The 20,932-nt window shown below is 30.0% G+C and overlaps 1 protein-coding gene across 4 annotated transcripts in view; it reads right to left on the bottom strand.

The window, feature by feature from the left end:
• Positions 1-20,932, bottom strand: part of LOC111678682 — a 37,634-nt gene that overhangs the window by 5,236 nt on the left and 11,466 nt on the right. For 3 of the 4 annotated variants that reach the window (XM_046952644.1, XM_046952652.1, XM_023440097.2), the window contains exons 3-5: positions 16,925-16,966; positions 7,187-8,612; positions 4,813-5,136 (exon numbers count right to left, since the gene is read on the bottom strand). In XM_046952644.1, coding sequence (XP_046808600.1) covers positions 4,813-5,136; positions 7,187-7,757 — 895 coding nt within the window. In that variant the 5' untranslated portion in view covers positions 7,758-8,612; positions 16,925-16,966. The remainder of the gene's footprint in view (positions 1-4,812; positions 5,137-7,186; positions 8,613-16,924; positions 16,967-20,932) is intronic. The other variant, XM_023440098.2, reaches the window with a different exon arrangement.

Here is a 20,932-nt window from a genome sequence, read left to right as displayed (position 1 = left end):
AGAAAGAGGATTGTTAAGATTCTTGGAAGATATTATAACCCAGCTAGCATTTGGAAGATTTTTGGACTGAGTCACTTTTGACTCAAATGATGACTTAAAAGTGATTAATAAGTTGAGCGCTTAAAAAATGATCCCGATATATGATTGAAAAAGTACTATTTAAAAAACAATAACAAAATATATAACAATCATAAATTTATCACACTGGTGTTTAATATATAATAGTTTTAAAGACTTATTTTGTGATCATATCTCAAACAGTTAGAAGATTTTAAGTGATTTCTTATGTAATTCTTTTTGTTTGCAATGAAACAGCAACACTTGCACTTAAAAATGACTCGAAAACGATTAAAAAATGTGTAAAAAATGTTAAAAAAAGGGGGCTAAGAAAGGACTCTTTAAAAAGAGTTGGCAAATAATTTTGTGTGGCCTAAAATGAGTTGATATAATTCTCATTTTGTTTATAAAATTAAATGTTTAATTATTTCAATTAATGTGCTACTTATAAAGTCGGTTTTCTGTCAAGGAAATTAAAATTATATTATGCTTTAATTATAATAATTTTATATGTTTAATGATCTTCTACGGAAGATATTTGGGTGACTAATCACTAAACTAAGTCTCAATAAATCCAATTAATGTTAAAATCTTATTTATTTTAAAAACAATAATAAAATGTACAGCAATCACAAAAAAGTCTTACAGGTGTTTCAAATATGATAGTTTATAAATCTATTTTGTAGTTATATTTCGCGCATTCGGAAGATCAAAAACTGTTTTATGCTGTAATGTATTTGTCTGAAACATACAAAAAAAAAAATACTCAGATAAGACACAAAAAGACTGTAATATGATTCGAACATAAAACGACCAGTAATTCGGCACATTAATGATTCAAAAAATATAAAAAAATGAGTCAGAACTAATCAGAAGTGGGGATCATAAACAACTCGTTTAAAAGAATAGGGTATTATTTTCTGCCGAGGATTACATCATTTATGTTCAGAAAATGAGTGCATATATGATCATTTTAATCGTGCACAGAAGAGTCATAAATAACTCGAATTTTATCAAAAATATAAAAAAGTGCTAGCTGGGAAGCAGACAATATTTAACTAAGTTTTATATATCTTCTCACGTTCGTGGCATTCCAGGTATAATTATACTCTTCTGGATTCTTATAGATATGCTATGTCCGTCTAATAAAATCAATTTTCTGAAGACCTCAGATATCGTTGGGATCTAAATCTTCAATAATTTATGTCAGACTTGGTGAACACAAGGGAACATAAAATGCGGCACAGCCGAATATAAAACTCTAACTTGTTTCTTTATCTAATGGCTTTTCTATTCCATGCATTAGTCTTTGGACTGATATATGGACTATTCTACTTATCTAATGTCTAATTCATAGATCCAAACCGAAAATTTGTCATACAAAATATAAAAGTGTGGAAAAAATAAAAATGAAATGCTCTTTTATATTGATATAATTTTTTTTTTATATTTTATATAAAATTTTTAAACTCCATTTGCCATCCCTGACATGTACATATGTATTATATCTTTTCTTAGGCTACTGTGTTAAGTAAATATATAAACAAATTTAAAAAGGTAACCGCATAGTGCGTAAAAGAAAATATTTAAAATAGAACGACTTCTGGACAAATTTTATTAAAATAACAAATACAAATTATGGGAGAAAATTGTCGTAAAATCATATAAAACGAATGGAATATTTTGGTCTTTTTATTATTATATCCATAAAATAAACATATTTTTGAATATGTTTAACATCATGTTAAATAGTAACATACAAACAGTTGGGAGCACATAAATGAATAAAAAATAGTGTTTTTCATTTACTGTGATGCCTTCATTCCTTCTTTATAGATTTTGTTAGGAATGTTTGAACTCTTTCAGTTTTGATTGAGAGTTTCAGTTGATAATTATCACTAAGACCACTCAGTCTATGAAGAGAATATGATTTGAACCAATCTTTAAGTGATCGATTATCGATTAAATTAAGATTAATAAACCATCAGTACGATTATTAAGCATTTGTGAATATGGGGGTAAATATTTTAATTCTTGATTAGTATAAACTACGGAGTCTTAAAAAAAGGTGGATTAAATTTGCATTTGATTGTCAACTCATAATTCCGTTCGGATAGGAGACATGTTGGCTTTATAATCATTTCATAGTTCTAAACGTTAAATGAAGAGGAGACATTAATAACAACTCAGAATAAGGGCTATTATTTAATTAATCATGCGATGTTATGAGCCTCAACTAGCTACGAAGGTGAGAGAGATTGAATAAAGAAATCCGTGATTTTAAATTATTTAAGTCCTCTTACATTGCGAATGACAAAAAGTTTACTATTTTCTTTTTTCTTTCTGATGAAGTTGTTTCTAATTCTGAATGTAGAGCTTTCAGCAATAACAGAGGTAAATCCAAACATCCGCTATGGGACACAGTTAAAGCGCACGTTAGAAAGGAAGACTTTAAACTGTCGAACTACTTTAAAAACATAGCATGAAATGGGAAAAGGAAGGCTTAGAAAAACTTCTAAAACGGCCCTTGAAGTTTTAAAGTATATACATAACCCTGGTTGCCTATAGGTATTATAAGCGCTCCTTTAGAACACTTATTTAAGCTTTATTATTGTAAATAATGGATTTATTATAAACGGTCCTTCTTCTAATGATTAGGGCTAGAAGAATGTGAATTTATATCAACATTACTTGCTGAACCTAAGGACTAAAGAAATACACATTTATGTCCTTGGTCATTCGTCGCTGGGTTGACAATCCCTGGCCATTGTTCGTTGAACTCCGAGTCGTTCCGGTGCGAAGAACCGATTTTCGTAGGAACGTAGGACACACAATGGAAGAAGCTCCAAAGCTGTCAAAACGCAGCCCTTAGAACGGTAATTGACATCATTCAAATGACGTCTGAAGAACACCTGCACGACAAAACGAAGATGCTTTCACTCATGGAACATAGGATGTCATCGAGACATGTCAGGAAAGATCTTCGTGTGTATAAGAGCGACATCCAAGAACACCTGTATAACATAGATGATGAGAGCTCATACAGGACATCTTTGAATACTATCCACCAGGAGGCGCTGGAAGACACCATTAATTCTCACAGTGATAGCATAATACCGTTGCAAACGAGGAACGAAACCTACCAAGTCGTATTAGAGTGGTGCTGGCACAACTTTAAACTCATACTGGTGGAGAATAAACGACACCATTCAAGATCTCTGACCTGCGCGAGGCACAGGACAACACAATGTTCAACACCTTTTCAACTGCAGGACAAATCCAACTCAGTTCGAACCTGAATCCCTTTGGACTCAACCGGTCTGATTTAGATAACCAGAGCGAAGATGAAGAAGTATAGGGAATAATTTTTAAATATATATATGTGCAATTTCAGGTGTCGCTGCTATAGCAACAACATAACCACATTGATGGTTTGTCCTCAGATGATTCTATTTATAATCCAAGATATCGTTCATATTTCACAGAGCGCACACTGCTTTAGTTTAGGTACGAATAGTGTAATCTCCGAAACATACCTTGAGAAAGAAGTAATCTTTATTAAGGTAAATTTCCCTGAGAAAATTCAGCACCGAACCTATTATAAAACTTTAGCATGTTATCTCGATGACACTTCTTCACAATCTTTGATATATCTGTTCTTGTCTGCCGCGAAAATAGACTGGTAATGTATTTTCGGTCTGAATGATTTGACAAACGGTTTAACCCCGAGAACCACATAATATGATACTACGGGAACCGGTCCCCAGTTATTGGAAAGATCTCGACGGAGTGCACGCACTTTCTGTTGTTTAAAACCTAATTTGGTTGAAGGGTAAAGTCTAACATTTGCTACCGATACAACAAAGTCTAAAATTTGCTACCGATACAACAAATAGCCCACGGAGGAGTTATTTTGTGTCAGGTCTTTATGATACGGAATTTTATGCGGGACTAGAGCGAGTGGGTCGGATGAATGAAAAATATACTGTTGAATGCGGGGTTGAATGGTTTTTGGTTATCCGGATATGTTTAGGATTTACTTTGTACAAGCCAGATTTGCTACAGCGTGTTCTCTGTGAGTAAGAACTTGTACTGTGCTTATTATATGGATGCAATTGCATCTCGAAAGTTAAGCCACGGGGAAGCAACAGTCAGAGGTAATTTAGCTCGAGTATTTGAGTAAAGTGCTTGTAAATGGACCGGCAGAACCACGAAAAAAATTGTCACCGGCTTATTAGATACACAATGGTAAGTCATGGTATAGCTTACTCTGTAGATAAAGAAGACTACCGTGAATGGCAGATATTCAAGTAAACAACTTACTTCTATAATTGCAGTTTAGAACTGGAAAAGCGTATCCATGAAGTACTTTGAATAATGTACTCTCATCTAAAATAGGGAAACGACGACATTACCTAAAGAAAACTAAAGTATCTGTTGCATTTATTATTTACAAATGTTACGTGCTACAAATCTTATCTTATAACAAAAACAAAGACAACCTTGAAAACTGTGAATTTCTTTTAATCTTCAAATACATTAAAATTTCACTTGTAGCACTAAATTAGCGGACTGCTACTATTTAAATGAACACAATTGTATGACATAATAATAAAGAAAACAAGTTAAATTATACAAACGTAAGTTAGAAAGTACTACATACTTACACTTACGTATGTATGTGTTTTAGTGGATATTCTTAAAAGAAATATAAATAGGTATGTATGTATTTTCAAAATAAGTAAATGTACTTACATTTATTAACATTGTCAACGGGTGCCACTGAAGAAGGGGGTTGTTGAACAACAGTGATATTTTTTAATATCTTATCAGCACTTTCTATGAATTTTTGTAGGTTTGATGTGGGTATTAAAACATCAGATTCTGGTATTTTATTTAGATTGTTATTGCTGTTGTTTGTATCAGCAGTAATTTGTTGATCTTGTTGCTGCGACGGCAGTTGATCAGATGTCTGTTGCTGTTGATGCTGTTGTTTTAATTGCTGATTGGTATCCGATGACGCTAAGCCACCAGTACCAACACCACTTGCCGCGGATGTTACTGAATTGTTGATATTTCCTGAAATGAAATTTTTAAAAAAGTAGTTTTTAATAAATCTATTATATTATGTAATTTGTGTTGTATGGAAATTTGATTATTAAATTGTATTATTAAGTTGTTGCAGGAAGTGTGTTTAGTATTTCGAAGATCAATAACATTTCTTTGAGATTCATTTGAATCTAGTTTAAACCAGTTTGATTAGAATTTGTGTACACTTGAATAGTAAACTTTTAGGTCTCTTATATTATCATCATTAAAATGGTTTCGTATATCCTGTAATCATCAATATCATATATCTTGAAACTTTGAAACTCTTGTCTCCATAACACCTGAGATTCTGTTATGATCTCAAATCTTTGTAAATTAGTCTTTATCATTGCCGCACGAAACTAAAGCATCATAGATTTTCTTTTCTTTCAGAATCTGTTGGGAGTGAATTCATTCTCCATTAAATCTTGTACTAGTGCCTAACTGGTTTCAACGCCATTATCTGATTCATCAAATGGAATTTCTTTTACTACAACTTCTGTAAGTTTTTATGAGATTAATTTCTGGAATATTTACGAAAATACATTGTTTCTTACGAAGGAAGGACTTTAATAAAGGATCACACAACAGTCCCGGTAATGGCTATCTATCTATCTATCTATCTATCTACTATATATCTATTATCTATATTATCTATCTATATATCAATCTATATATATATCTATATATATATATATATATATTATATATATATATATATATATATATATCTATATATCTATAATCTATATATATCTATATCTATATCATATCTATAATATATATATATATTATATATAATATCTATCTATCTATCTATCTATCTATCTATCTATCTATCTATCTATCTATTATCTATCTATCTATCTATCTATCTATCTATCTATCTATCTATCTATCTATCTATCTATCTATCTATCTATCTATCTATCTATCTATCTATCTATCTATCTATCTATCTATCTATCTATCTATCTATCTATCTATCTATCTATCTATCTATCTATCTATCTATCTATCTATCTATCTATCTATCTATCTATCTATCTATCTATCTATCTATCTATCTATCTATCTATCTATCTATCTATCTATCTATCTATCTATCTATCTATCTATCTATCTATCTATCTATCTATCTATCTATCTATCTATCTATCTATCTATCTATCTATCTATCTATCTATCTATCTATCTATCTATCTATCTATCTATCTATCTATCTATTATCTATCTATCTATCTATCTATCTATCTATCTATCTATCTATCTATCTATTCTATCTATCTATCTATCTATCTATCTATCTATCTATCTATCTATCTATCTATCTATCTATCTATCTATCTATCTATCTATCTATCTATCTATCTATCTATCTATCTATCTATCTATCTATCTATCTATCTATCTATCTATCTATCTATCTATCTATCTATCTATCTATCTATCTATCTATCTATCTATCTATCTATCTATCTATCTATCTATCTATCTATCTATCTATCTATCTATCTATCTATCTATCTATCTATCTATCTATCTATCTATCTATCTATCTATCTATCTATCTATCTATCTATCTATCTATCTATCTATCTATCTATCTATCTATATCTATCTATCTATCTATCTATCTATCTATCTATCTATCTATCTATCTATCTATCTATCTATCTATCTATCTATCTATCTATCTATCTATCTATCTATCTATCTATCTATCTATCTATCTATCTATCTATCTATCTATCTATCTATCTATCTATCTATCTATCTATCTATCTATCTATCTATCTATCTATCTATCTATCTATCTATCTATCTATCTATCTATCTATCTATCTATTATATCTATCTATCTATCTATCTATCTATCTATCTATCTATCTATCTATCTATCTATCTATCTATCTATCTATCTATCTATCTATCTATCTATCTATCTATCTATCTATCTATCTATCTATCTATCTATCTATCTATCTATCTTCTTAAGTCTTAAGGAATCACTTTAAATGTTATACTATTTGTCACTCACCCAAAGTATTATCAACCGCCTGGACATATTGTTCCTCCTGCAATAAATCGTTGTTGTTATTAAAACGTTCCAAGGCCAATTCATCGGCAGCATTCTCATCAACAGCTGCATTAACCAATGATCTACCCTCCGAACCTTGACCATCTACACCACCCTCAATTCCACCACCACCACCTCCATCATCTATAGCATTAACATCTATTGTTGGTTCTCGATGATGAATTAATTTCTTTATGAAAACCATTTCATTACCATGTGAACCACCCAACGAGGGGTGAGGTAAATTAGCATGATATATAAATGATTTATGGGCGGCATCTATTGTATTTACATTTGGAACTTTACTATTCGAATCGTAACTATTAGCTGCACTTGAATCCAGTTCATTTGTGTTGCTACTGCGATTTGTTTGTGTTGAATAAAGGGCCACTAGTGAAGCAGCACTGCGCATTGGTGGCGGTGTTAAAGTTTGTGTTGATGAATATGAGGTATAGATAAAAATGGTTAAGACGACAATTGTTAAGACAATTAAGAATCTTAATAAGCGTGTATTATGCATACTGCTAGCCATGGTGATGTCGAACGTTACGGTGTTCCACAGTGTTAATGTATGATGTTGTTAGAAGAGTATTTTACCAACTGAAGCTGTCGTTCAAGTTGGTCTTTTGGTTGGTTTTTTTTATCAATATTGAAATGTGTTTTTTTTTGTTGAAATAATTATGGCTTAACACTGGTTTGGTTGTTTTGTTTTGAGATAGATGAGAGTTATTCTCTTCTTTTTTGCTTTGAATTGTTGTTTTTATTGTCTTCCTCTAGCTTAAGCTGAGCTGTCTTTTTGCAATTTCTGGTTATTACTACTCTGCTGGTCTTAATTCAATGGTCTGTTGTCTGGTCTTTCGTTGGTAGTGGAATAAACAAATTTGTCTTCTTTTTTTGATGTATTACATGCAAAAAAACAACAATATTTAAAACAAAAACAAACAGGAATGTTTTAAAAATATAAATAAATGTTGATGACTAGTTGTTGTAAAGTCGTCGTCTTGTTTTATAATCTGAGCTTGTCTTCGTTCAACTTGTTGTCGCCTTCGTGTCTTTTCTTATTTTTCGTTTCTATATATTTACTAAAACGTTGCTGCTGTTGTTGTTGTTGCCTCTTAGCTCCAGTTTGTATAATTTATAAATAAATCTTATTCTCCTAATGCTCTCTTGTTCACGCATAACAGCAACAAATCTCTTCCAGTATCCATTTATTTATCAACTCGAGCTTACTGCTGAGCGTGTAGAAATTGTAAAGTAAGCTGTTGCGCATGCTCGATAGCTTCGTGTTTAGTCATCACTTATTTGAATAGAATTCTGTTTTTTTTTGACCGTTTAATACTTCAAACGCAAGTTATTTTTTAAATATTTATCCTATGAAATTCAAAGCCTAAAAAAGATGAGAATAAAAAGCTTAAATTAATATAAAGATAGAAATATACTAACTTGTTAGTTAACGACTGTTTGTTACTTTATTGTAATATTATATCATTTACAAGGTCAAACTGAATAGATCTTGCTATTCACGTCAGTCGTCTACTTTCGCGAAACTCATTAAGAATGGTTTATTGGCATAAAGCCGAGATATCAACTGAATAATTTAAAATGAATTATCATCTTTATTTTACGCAGATAAACTATATATGTACATATATGTGTATGTGTTTGAACTGTAGCTTGTAGACATTTCACCAGACATATGAAAAGCTAACCTATGTGGTTTGGCAGTGTATACTATCGTTGGCCGCTGTTCGTTGAACTCCGAGCCCTTCCGATGCAGCGCTAGGACTTCAAGAGTTAGCGATACACAGTGAAACACAACCCTTGCAACCGTCTGAAGAATACCTACATAACTAGACGATGATGCTTTCGGTTAAGAAGCATAATACCACGCTATAGAAAGTAGTTCCTTCTGAGATGTCATGAAATGTGTCACACGAATCACCATCTTAGCAAGATAGAACCCCCCGCCGAGGCATGTATAGAGAGATCTTCGCTTATATGAGAGCGACATCGAAAAACATTTGGATAATAGAAAGCGGAAGAAGTTTCTATCAATTCCCATTGCGATAGTATTATACTGGGAGGTCGTTCCCTCCAGTCGTAGTAAACGACGAATGAAACTGGCAAGTGTATAGTATGCCATTTGCAAAACATAGATGAGAAAGAGAAGGATGTACTCTGTGAGAGCTCTAAGCTAACTCAACCTTTATATATAGGTGAGGGTTCCGATTCTGAATTCTCAGATCATTATCAAAACACCAATATAGCAAATGGTGAAAGAGGTAAGTGATAGAGTAGCTAAACTACCTATTACTAAGAGAAGACTATCTTGAGCACAGCGGAGGAAATTGAAAAAGACTCTTCAGGATATTATAGTTAGTCAATCCCACGATACTCCTAAAGCAAAATCGGACTCTTTCAAAGAGGATCTGGTCCCTCGAGGAGTTGACAGTTGAGAGTTAACCTAAGAAGAAAAATAGCTCTTCGTTTGCTAATACGCAGTTGAAGAAAAGCCACACTTCATTTAAAAGAACCTCAAACCAGAATACTGCGAGTAAGGTTGACAACCCAAAACCAGATATTTCGAAGACGAACACATCGGCGAAACCAACCTTAAAGGTAAGGGTATCTCAAAAGAAGCCCCGAAAAAATGAAGAAGAAGCTAGACGGTGAAAAAGAAAAAGAGCCGCCATCTTATGCCAAAGTTGCCAGAAGAAAACACCGGAACGATCTCTGCTATTTAGTTTATGATGCCGTTAATTCGACAGGAAAATTTTCAATATACCAGAAGAGTAAGGGAGAAGAGCTGGTGAACAATAATATAATAATGGACCACGAATTAAGCATAGGCGTGATGTGGATGAGGTTGGCATCTGACCAATGTATTAACTCCTTAAATAAAGTTCTGAAAAGTCCTCAATGGAACGCAACTCCCTTCTTTTTTTATATAAAGAAAGAACAAAGATCATTCCTGTGAATGTGAACAAAGGATCATTTCTATGAATAATGAATTTGCTGATGTTGTCACCAGAATAATCTGATTTAATTTGACACCGGAAAAAATGATTTCCGGCAATGATGGCGGTAATTAAGCGTTACTTCGATACGTCTACTCTTCTATAGATTACTTGGAGACATTAAAGTAACGATTGTCTTCCTCTCCGCATTACTTGGAGAGATACAAAATAGTACTTCTCTTTAAGTCTAATAGCGGTATTGAGTTAATAAGAACTAATAAATATTTAATGTCTTATAAAAGTTCTGTTTCATTATAGATTAATTTATCAAAATAAACAAGAAAAATTATTTACTCGTCTCGTTTTTTGAAAGAATTTTACGCTTAACCTCGTAATATAAACAAATTTAAAGTAAACACTTTAAAAGTTCTTACACTAAACACTTCTAAACCATAATGTTTATTTTAGTGTGTGATGCTTCAATGAATTATTTAAAAATACTTAATCAATTAGACAAAAATCTAATAAAATAATGTTTTCTTTTATTTTATTTTTTTTTTTTTTTGTATTTTTTAAGCAGCTGGAAATTTGCAAAAATAAAAAAAACTAATAAAACACAACAGAATATTTAATAAATTCTGGCAAAAAATTTGTTGATTAATAAAACTTTTAATTAACGAGATTTTAAAAGATAAATTTTATTTTAAAGTATGTCCTTAAAAGTTCTTGCTTAATTTAGTTTTTAATTAAAAACTCTTAATGATTACAATAAGAACAATTAGTAAAAAACTGATCTATAGTCCGGACTATAGACTGGTCTATAGTCCAGACTATAGACTGATCTATAGTCCAGACTATAGACTGATCTATAGTTCAGACTATAGACTGATCTATACTCCAGACTTTTGACTAAAAACTGACCTATAATCCAGACTATAGAATGATCTATAGTCCAGACTATAGAACGATCACTGACTTATATTCCTGACTATAGACTGATCTATAGTGAAGACTATAGACTGATCTATAGTGAAGACTATAGATTGATCTATAGTCAAGACTATAGATTGATCTATAGTCAAGATTATAGATTGATCTATAGTCAAGATTATAGATTGATCTATAGTCAAGACTATAGACTGATCTATAGTTAAGACTAAAGACTGATCTTAAGACAAGTTTATAGACTGATCTATAGTCCAGACTATAGACTGATCTATAGTACAGACTATATACTAATCTATAGTATTGAATATAGACTGATCTATAGTACAGACTATAGACTGATCTATAGTACAGACTATAGACTGATCTATAGTACAGACTATAGACTGATCTATAATGCAGACCATAGTCTGATCTATAGTGTAGACTATAGACTGATCTATAGTCCAGAGTATAGGCTGATCTATAGTCCGAACTATAGATCAGTCGGAACTATAGACTGACCTATAGTTCCGACTATAGACAAATCTATAGTCCCGACTATGGACTGATCTATAGTCTCGACTATAGACTGATCTATAGTCCAGACTATAGACTGATATATTGTCCAGACTATAGAATGATCTATAGTCCAGACTATACACTGAAATATAGTCCAGACTATAGACTGATCTATAGTGAAGGCTATAACGTGATATATAGTCAATACTATAGAATGATCTATAGTCAAGACTGTAGACAGATCTATAGTCAAGACTATAATAGACTGGTCTATACTTAACATAATAGACCGACCAATAGTGAAAATAATATACAAGGTTATAGAATGATCTCAGTCAATGCTATAGACTGATCAGAAATATAATTAAGACCATTTGCGAAATAGCCGGTTAAACAAATTTAATTTTAATCACCGGAATATCTGACGTTAAAACGACAATAGAAACTCAAGTTAATGAGTTAAAGTTTTATAAATATTATAGATCTCAGAAAATTTACAATATCTAGAATATCGTATATTTCCCACGGCAATATTAGTTAAGTACTTCTGTTCATAATATGTCACTATTTGTACAATCAAGTTGTTAAATAAGAAAAAATAAAAAAATTTAATGCATTCTCACAAAACAACGAAGTAAATAAACTGCAAATAACTATAATGGCAAAGTAAAATAAAAATAAATATTTATTTTCTAATTTATTTAATTGTTTATAGCAACTAACTACATAGTTAAAACCTACATACTAACTATCTAGTATTTATAGGTATAAAAGGAAAATGAAAAAGAGAAAAATAAAAAAAAACGCGTAATAGATTCAAATCTTTACTGTACTGGAAGTGATGACCATGAAAGATAAGTTTTTTTTTTTTTTTAAATATGATTAAAAAAATAACATTATTTTTTTGTATTTTTTAACAAGGTCATTCATTAAGACAAGATGTGAGAAATATAAAAAAATATTGATTGCTAATGATCATTAGAGATGAGCCAGCAGGCAATTTTACTATTAAAATATTCATCGATATATTGATGGAACGTAAAGTGTTAAATATTGAATATTTATTTAATATAATTTGCATTTTATATTGATTGACATATAATTATTAACATTTTATTTATACGTAAACAATAGAAACAATTGCAATAATTTCTCTGTTACAATTACTCAAATAGGTGTAATGTAAATAATAGTTTGATTTAAATTGTAAAACAATTACGTTTTGAATGTTACGTCTCCTTAGAATTGTTACCTATAATGGTCAATCATGAATGTTTACAAACTAAAGTTAAAGCAAAGGTTACCAAACAGAGTAATCGGATCGGTATTTATTCGTAAACAGTACTTATAAACCTATTTGTAAATTGTCTCTATAGTTTTGACTACAAGTCAGTCTATCGTCCTGATTATATAGTCTTGACTATTGATCAGTTTGCCTATAGATCAGCCTATAGTCTTGACTGTAGATCAGTCTATATTGATCAGTTTGCCTATAGATCAGCCTATAGTCTTGACTGTAGATCAGTCTATAATTTTGACTATAGATCAGTCTAAAGTCTTGACTATAGATCAGTCTATAGTCTTGACTATAGATCAGGCTATAGACTTGACTATAGATCAGTCTATAGACTTGACTATAGATCAGACTTGACTATAGATCAGTCTATAATTTTGACTATAGATCAGTCTTAAGTCTTGACTATAGATCAGTCTATAGTCTTGACTATAGATCAGTCTATAGTCTTGACTATAGATCAGTCTATAGTCTTGACTATAGATCAGTCTATAGTCTTGACTATAGATCAGTCTAAAGTCTTGACTATAGTTAAGTCTATAGTCTTGACTATAGATCAGTCAAAAGTCTTGACTATAGATAAGTCTATAGTCTTGACTATAGATCAGTCTATTGTCCTGACTATAGACTGATATATATATATATAGTCTTGACAATAGATCAGTCTATAATCTTGATTATAGATCAGTATTGACTTTAGGTCAGCCTATAGCCTTGACTATAGATCAGTCTACAGTATTGACTATAGATCAGTCTATAGTATAGACTCTATACTATAGATTATCTTATAGTCAAGACTGATTTATAGTCAAGACTATAGACTCTATAGTCAAGACTATAGACTGATCTACTATAGATCAGTCTATAGTCTTGACTATAAATCAGTTTAAAGTCTTAACTATAGATCAGTCTAAAGTCTTGACTATAGACCAGTCTATAGTCTTGACTATAATTCAGTCTAAAGTCTTGACTATAGATCAGTCTAAAGTCTTGACTAGAGATCAGTCTATAGTCTTGCCTATAGATTAGTCTACGGTCTTTACTTTAGATCAGTCTGTTGTCTTGCCTATAGACTGATATATATAGTCTATAGACTGACAGATTAGTCTATAGTCTTGACTTTAGGTCAGCCTATAGCCTTGACTTTAGTCTTGACGATAGGTCAGTATATAGTTGACTTTATAAAGTCGTGATTATATGGCTATGGATCACCGTATTGACTTTTCTATAGACTGATCGATAGTCTTGACTCTAAAGGGTCTTTATTTTTGTCTATAGTCTTGACAAGAGATCAATATATAGTCTTGACTATCTGTCAGTCTGTTGTCTTAACTGTACATCAGTTGTCGTCTCTATATATCAGACTATAGTATTGCCTATAGGTCAGTCTATAATCTTAACTATAGATCAGGCTATAGTCTAGACTTTAAAGAGTCTTAAGTTTTGTCTATAGTCCTGACAAGAGATCAGTATATAGTCTTGACTATCGATCAGTCTTTAGTCTTAACTGTACATGAGATTATTCTATATTATTGACTACAGATCAGTCTATAGACTTGACTATAATAAAATCAGTCTTGACTATAGATCCTTTTATTAAATTAATGCCTTCTATACATACGAGTAAACAGTAAGAGTATACTTTATAAATTGCGCATTTAAAGCAATGTTTTATCTTAAAATATCAAAGAAACTGAAAACTCTGTGGAAGATCAGCAATTACAAATCACAAACATGTGTTTACTTTTAATAATATTAAGTTATAAATAATAAAATTAATTATGAATTTTCATTCCAAATCGTTATCAGTAAACCCAAAAAACCTAATAATTCTATTCTATTTATAGATCATTGTGTTCCCTATTGAATACAGCAGCTTAACAATGATATCAATTTAGGAACATTGTATTTGTCAAAAATTTTAAATAAATTATGTTCTATTGTAAAATAATATGCATTTAATTTTTAATAATTGTCTAGTATTATAAACAGCAAACAAACTTGAACAATTAAAAAGCTGCAATCCTGTTATGCTTCAAAGACTTTCGCAATTCCGATAACTGTTTATAATGTATTATTACGTTTTTTAGTTTTTTTTTTTATTTTATAGTGTGTGTGTGTTTTTTAACTAAAACAATTGCAAACTTTCCGTTTGTATTTACATTTCTATAATGGGCTCATACTCATTTATTTAAATTAAAATATTAACCACCGACACCATGTTTAACTAAATGTTAGATACATGCAAAATTTACTACATTGTTTTTTCATTTGTTGCATCAGAATTCATTATACAAATTAAATAACAACAATATTTTTGAAAAATTATACTTCATACAAGCCGACTATGTTTAACCTTAAAAATCTATACAGTCATGACTATAGATGATAGTTTTGACTTTCAGTTTTCTTGACTTTAGATCAATCCACAGTCACGACTTTATATCAGTCTACAGTCTTGACTATAGATCAGTCTATAGCCTTATCTAATGATCAGTCTATAGTCATGACTATGGATCAGTATACAGTCTTGACTGTAGAACAGTCTATAGTCTTTACTTTAGATTAGTCTATAGTCTTGACTATAGATCAGTCTATAGTCAGTCCATTGTCTTGAGTATATGTCAGTATATAGTCTTGACAGTAGATCAATTTATAGCCTTGACTATGGATCAGTCCATAATGTTGACTATATATCAGTCTATAGTCTTGAGTATATATAGTCTTGACTATAGATCAATCTAAAGTCCTCACTAAAGACAATATATAGTTCCTACATCAGCCTAGATCAGTTAGAGCCTTGACTAAGGATCAGTCCATAATGTTGACTATATATTAGTCTATAGTCTTGAGTATATATCAGTCTATAGTCTTGACTATAGATCAATCTAAAGTCCTCACTAAAGATCAATATGTAGTTCCTACATCAGCCTAGATCAGTTTATAGCCTTGACTATGGATCAGTCCATAATGTTGACTATATATTAGTCTATTGTCTTGAGTATATATCAGTATATAGTCTTGACTATAGATCAATCTAAAGTCCTTACTAAAGATCAATATGTAGTTCCTATAGATCTATAGTAATATTATAGATTAGTCTAGAATGTTTACTATTGAAGAGTCTATAGTTTTAACTATTGACTAAAGATCAATATGTGTTCCTTACATCAGTCCTGACAATAGATCAGTCTATAGTCTATACTATAGATCAGTCTATATTTTTACTATAAAGCAGTCTTGACTATAGATCAGTCTACAGTCTTGACTACAGATCAGTCTATAGTCTTAACTATTGACTAAAGATCAATATGTAGTCCTTACATCAGTCCTGACTATAGATCAGTCTATAGTCTATACTATAGATCAGTCTATAGTTTATATTACAGATCAGTCTATAGTCTATACTATAGATCAGTATATAGTCTACACTATAGATCAGTCTATAGTATATACAATAGATCAGTCTATAGTCTATACTATAGATCAGTCTATAGTCTTGACTGTAGATCAATCTGTACAGTACTGAATTTCCGATCCATAAGTTGATATGTAGGGCATTTTAACGAAATCCCCGAAAAGTGTACAATAATTTTAACCAATTTTTTTATTTTCAAAACTCTGTAAAACAAGCCATGGATGCATAAGTACACCAACCACAAAGATGAATGACCGCTTAATTAAATTTAAATATTCATGATGCTTCGGACGCTACTGCTACAAAATTTTTCGATAAAAAAAATGTTTGGCGTTTGTTGTTGTTGTTGTTCACTTGAAAATCCACTTCTAGCGAATTTTTTAATAATAAAACACAAAAGTAAAGAAATCAACACTTAATAAAACAAAATGGGTCATACGATTTATAGGAAAAACCTTGAGGCATCATCGTTTTTGTTAAAGTAAATACAAAATAAATTTTAACTTTTTTCTTCTTTAAAAGCACTTTAAATGTATTTAAATCTTCAAATGTGTTTGGCAAACTAAACTTAATTTTTTACTTACAATTTCATTATATAGCACGACAATAATACTCCAATGTAATAACTGAAAAGAACAAAAAGTAATTACTTTAGGAGGAAAATGCCAAATGAGGACAATTATTGCAATTGAATTAAAAAATTAAGTTTTCATGTAAAACATTGATAAAAAAAAAGTAAACAAAAAGTATAAGAGTGGTTTGAAAAGAACTCAAAAACAAGTGTTAATTTCATTTGACTAATTTAAAATAATTAAATGGAAATGGAATGCGGAAAATAGAGACAATAGATGGCATTTGCTCTTATGGTCCTCCCAATCATGTAATTTCGTCTTTAACAATCTTTGTAATGAACTATTATGTATCTATGTATATATGTATCTATCTATCTATCTATCTATCTATATATCTATCTATCTATCTATCTATCTATCTATCTATCTATCTATCTATCTATCTATCTATCTATCTATCTATCTATCTATCTATCTATCTATCTATCTATCTATCTATCTATCTATCTATCTATCTATCTATCTATCTATCTATCTATCTATTTGTCAGCCTCAGCATTGCCCAACCTTTTTGAACAACCCTTTACATTTCCATACTTCAACATTCGCTCACACTTGAAAACTAAAACAAGCGAAAAGTTCCTAAAAAACTTTCGTTAAACTTTACTATTTGATTACACCTTTAGGGCTGGGATTCTTTTTAATCAAGTCTATAACTGCTGAATCATTTTCGACATTAAGACATGGGTTCATTGGCATTCAAAAAAAAAAAAAACATACAAATAAAATTAACTAAATTCGCATGTTTAGCTAAACCCACTTTATTTTACTTATTTTTTTTTTTTTTTCTTCAACAAACTCTAACTTTATTAACAATTTGTCTAGTTAACAAATAAAATAACTATAATTTATTATTGCTGCTTAGAAATAGTAATAAAAAAAGAAGAACTAACATAACAAAATGTACCTTTTATTGATTGATGTTCTATCATTAGTAGCTTAGCGTTAATTATTTATTATTAATTCTATAAAAATAAACAATTTCCTTTTTATTACCACTAAATTTTTTTGCGTTAATTTATTTTTAATTTATTACCCTTTTTGTTTATTCCTCTTAACTGGGTGTGTTTTTATTTAATTATTTTTAGAAACACTTAATCTAATTTTAGTGTAAAACCTAAAATACCTGTTGGTGGATTGAGTACGAAACTATTTTTTGGAACGAAGGTGGTAAAGTTAAAAAATAAGTTTGTTTCTTTAGCGAAATAATAGATTTCCATATTAACTACATTGTCTATACAAATATTTTCCTAAAATAGCAACAAATCATTGATTAAAACAATTAACATTGAAAAATAAACTTAACAATTTACCCTCGCACATTATGTACATAAATATCATGTTCCTTTATGTTTATTTTTCTTGTTATATATTTTTCGGAATTTGTCAAGTAAAATTTTAACACAAAATGTTTAGTAATAATATGAATGAATATATTCTATATCGGTGAGTGTATACAAATAGACTACTAATTACTAAAATTAAATAAATAAATAAAAAAAATATGTTACATGTATAAAGCAATATGCAAATATTAATGAATGGATGAGTAAAAAAAAACAACAACAAAGATATATGTTATAAATTAAAAACAAAATAATTTTATGAAAACAAACCCAGCCTTCAAAAAATATCAAATTACATGGTCAGCAAAGTAACTAGAAAATACATACACACATACAGATAAATATACATACAAACACTTACATTTAAATTTATAAACATTATGTATATGAGTTGGAATCTATTTAAAAGGGCTTCCCCCAGAGCTAATTTTATTTCCGCCTTTGGTGCATAATAAATTATATAACAGAAATAGAATATTAATAAATAAAAGTGTGATATTTGGTTTTATAAACTTCATATAAATGAAATTACTTAATAGCAATTATTTTTAATGCAAACACAACAAAGTCACTTAAAGATGACGGCAAAAATTTTAATTCAAAATTTCAAATGTGTTTTATGATCAAATGACGTTTTATAAAAGAGACGTGTTTGTTTTGAGTAATTACTGGAGTAGTTTTTTTTTTTCAAGGGATTTTTTTTTATATCACAAATTTGAAATTGTATATTCTATAATTGAATGTTTAGAAAAAAAAAACTAGATTTATTTCCAGTAGCAGGAACTAACAGCTCAAATTTGGTTTAAGAAATTTTGCAAAAAATTGCTAAGTTGGGGAAGTTTACGTTTAAATGGAAACAAACGTGTTACAAAAATGTTCTACAATAAATTTAAATAATTTGTTCAGTTTTCACGTCCGCTATACCATACGTTTCCGAAGCATGACTTTTTCTGTAGAAAAAGATAAAAACGTTAAGTAAACTCGTGGTTCTAAAATGCGTAAAATAAAGTAGAAGAAAACAAGTGTGTGAAGTTAGCTACGAAAGTTAGCTACGTTTTTTTCAAAAAATGTTAGTTTGGCAAGTTAACATGCATGTTACTCAAATACTGCTAAATTAACAGAATATTGTGAAGTTAGCTACGGAAGTTAGCTACGTTTTCTGTTTTGCAATTTTACTAAGTTAAGTTAACAGAGTAAGAGTAAATTTAACAGAATTAACTTTTAGACAAAAAATAAAATAAAAATTTCTAAATATTTTATTCTCCATAACCATGGTTCCAAAGACATATTCAAAATTTTTAAATTATGCATAGCGTTTTTTTAATATATATAGCTTTTTTTTGATATACTGATTTCGAAAATTTGAAATACGGATTTGAGACCTTTGGACCCATAGCTATCTAATTTTCAGGTCATATAGACAGCACCATTCCATTTTTGGCCGACTTTTCAGATATGAAAATATATCTCTAAACAAATTGACATAATATTAAATATTTTTAAAAAAATTTTGAAAAAAAAGCTTTACTGATTTCGAAAATTTGAAATACGGATTTGAGACCTTTGGACCCATAGCTATCTAATTTTCAGGTCATATAGACAGCACCATTCCATTTTTGGCCGACTTTTCAGTTATGAAAATATATCTACATACAAGTTGACATAATATTATACATTTTTTTAAAAAATTTTCAAAAAAAAGCATAGCTATCCAATTTTCAGGTCATATAAACAGCACCATTCCAATTTTGTCCGATTTTTCAGTTATGAAAATGTCTCTATATATTAATTAATGTTTAACATTAAAAAAATGCTATGCATAATTTAAAATAAATTTTGAATATGTCTTTGGAACCATGGTTATGGAGAATAAAATATTTAGAAATTTTTATTTTATTTTTTTGTCTAAAAGTTAATTCTGTTAAATTTACTCTTACTCTGTTAACTTAACTTAGTAAAATTGCAAAACAGAAAACGTAGCTAACTTCCGTAGCTAACTTCACAATATTCTGTTAATTTAGCAGTATTTGAGTAACATGCATGTTAACTTGCCAAACTAACATTTTTTGGAAAAAACTTAGCTAACTTTCGTAGCTAACTTCACACACTTGAAGAAAACTAGGACATATCTAGGATAGAATTAGAACAGAAGTAGAACAGAACTAGAACAGAACTTGAACAGAACTAGAACAGAACTAGAACAGAACTAGAACAGAACTAGAACAGAACTAGAACAGAACTAGAACAGAACTAGAACAGAACTAGAACAGAACTAGAACAGAACTAGAACAGAACTAGAACAGAACTAGAACAGAACTAGAACAGAACTAGAACAGAACTAGAACAGAACTAGAACAGAACTAGAACAGAACTAGAACAGAACTAGAACAGAACTAGAACAGAACTAGAACAGAACTAGAACAGAACTAGAACAGAACTAGAACAGAACAAGAACAGAACTTGAACAGAACTACAAAAGAACTACAACAGAACTAGAAAGGAACTAGAACTAGAACTGAACTAGAACTGAACTAGAACTGAACTAGAACTGAACTAGAACAGAACTAGAACAGAACTAGAACAGAACTAGAATAGAACTAGAACAGAACTAGAA

This window comes from Lucilia cuprina, chromosome 2 (assembly GCF_022045245.1).
Source record: "Lucilia cuprina isolate Lc7/37 chromosome 2, ASM2204524v1, whole genome shotgun sequence".
Classification (NCBI taxonomy): Eukaryota; Metazoa; Arthropoda; class Insecta; order Diptera; family Calliphoridae; genus Lucilia; species Lucilia cuprina.
This window is presented reverse-complemented; position numbering and strand designations above follow the sequence as displayed.